The 7,551-nt window shown below is 44.2% G+C and overlaps 1 protein-coding gene across 3 annotated transcripts in view; it reads left to right on the forward strand.

Moving 5' to 3' along the window:
* Positions 1-7,551, forward strand: part of foxp1b (forkhead box P1b) — a gene marked incomplete at its 3' end in the record, with an annotated part of 204,831 nt that overhangs the window by 193,671 nt on the left and 3,609 nt on the right. For all 3 annotated transcript variants that reach the window (XM_080460795.1, XM_080460796.1, XM_080460797.1), the window contains exons 12-13: positions 252-339; positions 2,883-2,966. In XM_080460795.1, the coding sequence (XP_080316921.1) occupies positions 252-339; positions 2,883-2,966 (172 nt within the window). The remainder of the gene's footprint in view (positions 1-251; positions 340-2,882; positions 2,967-7,551) is intronic.

Genomic DNA, 7,551 nt, shown 5'->3' on the forward strand with positions numbered 1-7,551 from the left:
AGCAGACATGACCGTCATGAAATATTGAGTGTCGTTCTTGGGCGTTAAAAGGAGTATTTCTTCTTGTTCTGCAGACTTTGTGCGTGTAATCATTGCAGAAGTTGGTGCACAATTGTTGCCACATACTTTCTATACGGCGTGCTCCGCTCATTTTACCAGGTTGCGTCATTAAAACCAGGAGTGTTTGACCAGATCTTCGTCTCCGAGCTCCAGAAACCGAACTGACGGGTGTGTTTTTGTTTGTTTTCCAGGCATCTTAACAATGAGCACGCTCTGGATGACAGGAGCACGGCCCAGTGTCGAGTGCAAATGCAGGTCGTACAACAGCTGGAGCTGCAGGTATTGTCCCAGCCTCTGTTTGCACCCAAATATTTATGTGTCTTCTCCTGCCGACACTTCCTCAGTGTGAACCCCCCCACCACCACCAGCACCCGCACTCTGTTGACTTCATATCAGCCACAGGGTCACTGGTGGAGAGGTGGTGGGCGTAGGACTGCTGGGTGGGGGGTGGTGGTGGGTGGTGCAGCAGAATGAAATAATTTTGTACATTTGCTGGTAACCAGCCATTAAAAATGTGTTATGTGTGCATGACAGCCAGGAAAAGATATATGACGGGGCCTGGGGGCTAAGTAGAGAAGATAATTACATTTTGAATTTTACTGGGTTTTAAAGATATTTATGACTTTTATCTGTTTGGCACCAACAATAAAACACTTGGCGAAATGACTCGGCGGACGTGAGGCGCTCGGTACCGAGCGAGTTAAAAAGAAACAGCAAAGGTGATCGTAGCCCCGTACAGAGAACTGTTAATGTGGTGATCAAGTAGTTTAAATCCCATCGTGTTGCTTGTGAGTGGGCTTTAATGTTGTTTTTATGTAGCAGGATGAACAATATACTTGTGTGCATTTGGAAAAATGTTCACTGTAGGCCGTGTGTGTGTGTGTGTGTGTGTGTGTGTGTGTGTGTGTGTGTGTGTGTGTGTGTGTGTGTGTGTGTGTGTGTGTGTGTGTGTGTGTGTGTGTGTGTGTGTGTGTGTGTGTGTGTGTGTGTGTGTGTGTTAAATCTTAAACATGACCGATTTCATTTATTTATTTTAGATTTAACCCAAACTATCCATTTAAAGGCCTTTTTAAACAAACTTCACTGTCACATATTGTGGATTAGTGACCAGTGGGGGCGCCAGAGAGTTTCAAGAGGGACACTCTTCGGGGCAAACAGTTGCCTTTTCCTAACATGATCTTGAAAATCATGATGAGAAGAAAAACTGTATTTTCCAGATTTTAAGTCCCACCTGATATATATATAAAAATTAAAAAAAAAGAATTGCAAAAAGAACAGAACAAAAACATAAGCATTTTTCTCTACTATTTATTTCACAAGAATACTTAAAAAGTAAAAATTGTAATATAGTCTGTCAAGATTATATTGTTAAACACCATCTTAAAGAACATTCAGTCACATAAGAGTTAATCCACACAAGGTTTTCTTGGTAATCTGCAGAAGACTACACATTAGCACAAAGAAGTTGTGTTTTTGCATGAAAACTTATGTTTTAAGAGGGCTTGTCTTTACATTTACGTTGCACTGGCAAATATAGTAAAAATAGCATTTTATTCTGCTACTGTAGCAGAATTCTGTTGTTGTACAGAGACATCTAGTGGTCACAGATGGTAAGTACCAGGATATCAGTACATAAGTTGTTTAATTAGCCAAACTGAAAGGAAAAAGTGTGATATAGTCCAGAAAATATGGTTAGTGGACATTTGAAACTGTTAATTAAATTTATTAAAACACATTTTTGGAAGTCGTGTGATTGAAACTAATTAAAAAACATGCTTTAGTCAAAAAACAGCAGTGTAAATGTTCTGACAGTAACAGACTATGTATAAAGACTTACTTGCTAAAGAATAACTTGCACAAGAAACATACATTTTGTTTTTCCTTTGTAGCCCAACAGCTCTTAACAATAATGTGTTTTAACACAGAAAACATGAGGAAGGTGGGGTGGTTGTAATGTTCTTCCTCCCACACTCAAACTGGAAAAACCTGCGGTTGACCTATAGAGGAGATTCAATCATGAACGAAGGCAAAGTTTCTGATCTGATTCATGTTGTGCTGCTGCCGCACTTTTCTTTGTGTCTTGTACTGGTTGGCTCAATCTTTATCAGGCTTCACTTTGTTAACAATTGTTGCACTAAAAAGGAAAGAAATATTGATACAGAATGTGAAGTTTGGGAGATCAACAAATGTGAGGCCATCTGCATATGTTGTGGCCTTTTGTGGAAAAAAAAAATAAAGAAACAAAAATTGCCCACCTCTGTCCTGGCCTGCCTTTAGTGTTCAGCTACATGATCCACCGACAAATTGACTGGCAATGAGCCTGAAACAGTTGCGGTTTACAGTATGTTCACCTCAGACGATGAGATTTCAGTTGCTGGAGCATTGCACCATGCCAGTGTCCTGTTATTTCCGCTCCAGCGGTGTGTTATCCAGAGGGAACCGGGTGAAGCTTTATCAGACACGGGGCTTCCTCTGCATGCAGCCTGTCACCGTAATTTAAGCTGGCAGCTTAGACAGCGCTGAGTTTTGGACAGGTACGCAGCGCCGGGGCTTGTTACTGGCGATGAGCCGCGGCCCGCTCTCACCTCCACTGCAGTCCGCTCCGACTTGTTGACAGCTTCCAAAAGCATTTAAAAAAAACTAATAATTAGGAGGCTCCAGTGAGAGAAAAGATCGATTTGTGCTCATCGGGCTCTTTCTAAAAGGTACCTTCACTACAAAGACCGTGTGCAGAATTAATAAAAGTACTTAAATAGATTTTTTTTTCTCCCCTGTGTGAGCGTTGATAAAAAATTTAATGTTTTCTCTTTTCCTCATTACAGCTAGCGAAAGACAAAGAGCGTCTGCAAGCTATGATGACGCACCTTCATGTCAAGTCCACGGAGCCCAAAGCCAACCCGCAGCCGGTGAGCAGCACCCCCCCCCCCACCCCAACCCCCAACCCCGCTCCTCCCCACAGCCTTTTGTTTGTCTTAATTGGCACACATGTATTCATTAATCCCTTCCTCCATCTTCTTATTTATCTGCTAAATAAAAACAGCTGTTCTCTGGAGGGCGGTAGTAAATATAGTTTGGACCACATCTGCTGACATCCAAGATTCAATTTGGTGCCTGTGATGAACTGGATGCACGCTCTGTAATGGGCCCCGGCTCAGCTTCAGAGGAGGCCACTGGTGCCCGCCTGAACATAGAGGGGGAAAATGGGAAAGCACGGAAAAATAGAAATAACAAAGATCAAATTCACTTGCACTTTTCTGGAAGATGTCAATGAATAATAACAGAGTCCTGGTTAAAAAAAAAAAAAAAAAAAGTGCATTAATTTACAAAGAGGCTGAAATGATGTGAAGCAGCGCCATTCCCAACTTGTATACATGTAAGATGCACCTGAGTTAGATTCTCCTATTAATTTTGTGTGATAACAGATGTTCCCCCGAGGTCATTTCACTCCTCGTTTATGGGGTTAAAAAGTCGCCGGGAATTACCCTCAGCTCTGCTTAAATAATTACAGTAATTAGTAAAAATCCATCAACACAGGCTGAACGGGGAGGAAAAAAATGGTAAATTTCTGAATTTCTGAACCAAAAAGAGAAGATTTCCTGCAACGGAAAAATACATTTAAGCATGCGATGGATTTATCTTGACACATTTTGAGCATTGTAGTTATCACTCTGTGTGAAGCCTCATGCCTCACCCCCGTCCTATAGGGCCAAAGACTTAACATATGGCATTTAAGTGCCTGCTCTGTTTTGTCACGTTTAAGAGGGGGGCCTCTGCGCCATATTTCAGTCTGCATGACAGTTCATTCACGGAGCAAAATGAGCGGAGATCATTTCACTGCAGGGCGTGAATGCAAAATCACACACAGAGCACACGCAGGAGTCCCCGTCCCTCAGCCCAGATCATTTATTTACAGTCAGTTGATATTCAGCCGGTCAACATAAAGCGCCGGGAGATGTTGAGCGACAATGAGCCGCGCGTTGAAGCTTCGCCCGTGTCACACGCTCCGATTGTGTAGATTGGAGTGCGAAAGCAGGGCCTCTGACACGGGGACATTTGTATATGAAAAGTGGCGAGGGCGGCTGATAGCATCTTGAGTCCTCCACCCTTCTGATCCTCTCTCCCCGGGGGCCCGTGAGAACGGCTGTATCACAGCTCTCAAGAGGGAGAGCTTGGATTTTTATTCAAATAAATAGACTCTGCAGTGCCGCTTTTTGCCCGTCGTGATAAATCTATCCGAGTCCGGCCGGGTGAGCGGAGGACTGACACAGGTCGGGGCCTGGAGGTCGCTGTGAGGCTGCGGCCACGTCGCAGCATCACGAGAAGATGCAGCGAGAAAGTGTTGGAAATAAAGCCACAGTGGAGAAAAGGGAGAAGGTTGTTCCAGTAATTGCTACTTCTGCTTTTTTACCATTGTGTGCTGTTGCATATAAAAGAGGCATGCATAAGTAGCCAACTGTCACACCAACGTAGCTCGGATGAACTCGCCTGGTTTACATTGAGTTCTAATTAAAGACAAACAAACTGATACTGTGCCGTCACATCGTCAAATGAATAGGACTCATTTTCTTCCTCTGAGCTGGACGGAGGGGGGGGGGGGGGGGGGGGGGGGGGATCAAAACAAAATGCGCCACATAAGCCATCCGTGTGTGTGTGTGTGTGTGTGTGTGTGTGTGTGTGTGTGTGTGCGTGTGGGTGGGTGGGTGTCTGCACACGGTGTCACTAAGCATTCTTGTCAGAAATCTGACCTTTTACGCCATACATAATTAAGGAGGGACTTTTTGTTTATTTTCTTTAGCAGCTTGCCGAGTCAAAGCCAGTATAATTAGATCACCAATTACCATTTAATTAATTTCAGTCTGAAGTCTCATTTTGTCTCCGAGCTGGAGTGAGCCCAAATGGTGAAGCAAACAAAGGCGAGGCTATTACCAGCCTGTCTGGCCTATTGTTGAAGCCTCTCTGTGTTTATGGCCAGGGAATATGGATGAAACATGAAACAAAGCCCGCTAATCCACAAGGAAGAGGAGTCAACACCGCAGCCCCATTCTATTGATAGCATTGTGTCAGAAACATGCGGAAAAACCCCGGGCGTAATTTATTTTGCTCACCATTTAGAATAACACGTCTTCTGCTGCTGCTGCTGAGGCTGTAACGTCCGTGCATCCCTGCAGAAATCCAAATTATTTGGGAAGACGGTGCCAGAAAAGGCCGAGTTCAGCCCGCGAAGCATAAATACACATTGTGAGGAGTCGGTCTGTTAAAGCTGCAGATTGGGAAAACGTAGATGTCGCAAATTATTGTCAGAGTGAAGAGCAACTTAATAACCAGAGACAGCAGAAAAGTAAAATAAAGTAGTAAAAAGAAGAGAAAAACAGGGTTTTGATGAGCGAGCTGAGTCCAATGCCACGCAGATCTGTTTTAGTGTCAGCTCGCTTCTTAAAATATCGATATTTACATGGCTGTTTTCAGATAAGCTTGTGTTTTTAATTTAAATGAAAAGTCCTCTTTCCTGATCGGCTTCACTGCTTCTTCAACATGTGACTGGTGAAGCAGCTGCGCTATGAAATCGCCTCACGAGGAGGTTGGTCATATGTGGAGCTGACAGAGAAAATTAAAACCAGTACTTTTTTCCCTTCTGTGTTTTTCACACATATAATTTGGGAAAGGGAAAAAAAAAAACCTGGTCTCAGATCAAACATCACCTGTAACTGATGTCTTTCCTGCTGTAAATACTCTTGACCCCGGCACAAAAAGGAAGACGGTTTCACTTTGGTGAATTATTTCAGTGTTGTAAAACTGCTTCTCAACAGTAAATCTCATTCGAGATGAAAGCCTGTTTGTAAGGCGCATGCATTTGTGGGATGAGCAGCAGAGTATGTGTCCTTGAAATATTTGCCAAACAGCCTATTAATCCTTATAATTGTATCCTTTCCCTGCAAGCAGGATTTGGCATGCGGACCTCTCATAACCATAACTCCTGAACCTTTTATGATATTTATAAAATTTCCAAAACTAGCAAAGGGCGGAGAAATACAGCTCTGTGCACATATACTAGTCATTAGCGTGGACTTCTGCGGCGTGACGGTCCAATCACAGACGAGAATCACCATCATTCACCATCAAAAGACACTGAAAGTCGAAGTTATCCAAACCTTTCACTCATTGCACATTTTATAACGATTCTACTGACATAAAGTCAAAAATAAAATCCTGGAGTTGTGAATGTAATTGTAGTCATAAGAGGGTTAACATTGTTTAACTGAAGCAACAGTGGCGTACCTCTTCTGCCTGTTATGTAAATACATACTTCATTCCTCCTATCCACAGGTAGAGATGATCGGAAAGTTTTCATGGATTTAAGCAACACACACTACTCTCCTTCTTATCCAGCACAAGACAGATCCAAATAGGATTAAAACGTATTATTATCAAAGAAAGAATCTGTCAAAAATACATCTCTGTAGTCCTACTGCTCTGTTCATTTGATGGGTTGCAAGTGAAGTCGGAGACGAGATGTTTTCATTCCGTTCTCAAACTCCTTCTCCTCCTGTGTTTCCCTTCTTCTCACAGTCTGAAGTCATGTTTGATTTGGAAACTGGCCTCCTTCGGCAAATTAGCAATTAGAACAATTTTGTGGGAATATGTATTTGTGTCATTAGCTTTTCCTGCCAATTAATGGCTGGATGGGGTGGGGTGGTGGTGGTGGTGGGGGGGGGGGGGGGGGGGGGGGGTCAGGCTGGAATTTTCCACTTGACAGCAGATTCAGTACGGAGGATTTGGCACTTGGCTCGGAGCTGCCTGCCACAGCTGCTGGGAGCCGGGCTATACCTTTGGAGCACTTGTCGTAATTAGTTTACCTTGTAGCCATTATTACTTAAATCCCTCCTCCGCCTCGGCCCGCCCCGCCCATCCACACGCGGAGGAGTCGCATGCGTGCTTTAGTGAAAACGCTGCGGGTCCATCCTCACCGTGGTCATACTGGCCCTGATGATGGAGGTCAGTCAGATACAGCAGTTAATCATCAGATCACCTCCGTAAGCAGCTCCTAATTAGAGTCTTCACAATACAATTTCAGCTTGTAATTAGCCCAGATTGGCTTCTTCCTCTGGCTGCCTTATTAGCCGCGGCTGCTCAGCGGTAGGTGAGAGTCGCACTGTCATTTTTCAGAAGCACGTCGACCACGTGCAGCTTCATGCTGGAGACCAACAGAGGGTGTGTGCGTGTGCGTGGGTATGGGTGTGTGTGTGTGTGGGTGTGGGTGTGGGGGGGTTGTCCAAATAGGACAAAAGATTAAACAAAGGCAGTGAAACAGGGAAGAGGGCGGGCGGGAGGAGTGAGCGGAGCTGGAAGAATAGAGGAGGTGGAGGAGTGGAGGGCTCCAGGGTTGTTTTCCAAACATTTAGCGACCGTTCATGGATCATCTCGATGCCCGCCTGCAATTAGAGGGGAGATATGCATAGTCAATGAGGCGTCTGAGACACAGGGCTAATTAGA

Source organism: Lipophrys pholis (assembly GCF_963383615.2).
Source record: "Lipophrys pholis genome assembly, chromosome: 4".
In the NCBI taxonomy this organism is placed as follows: domain Eukaryota; kingdom Metazoa; phylum Chordata; class Actinopteri; order Blenniiformes; family Blenniidae; genus Lipophrys; species Lipophrys pholis.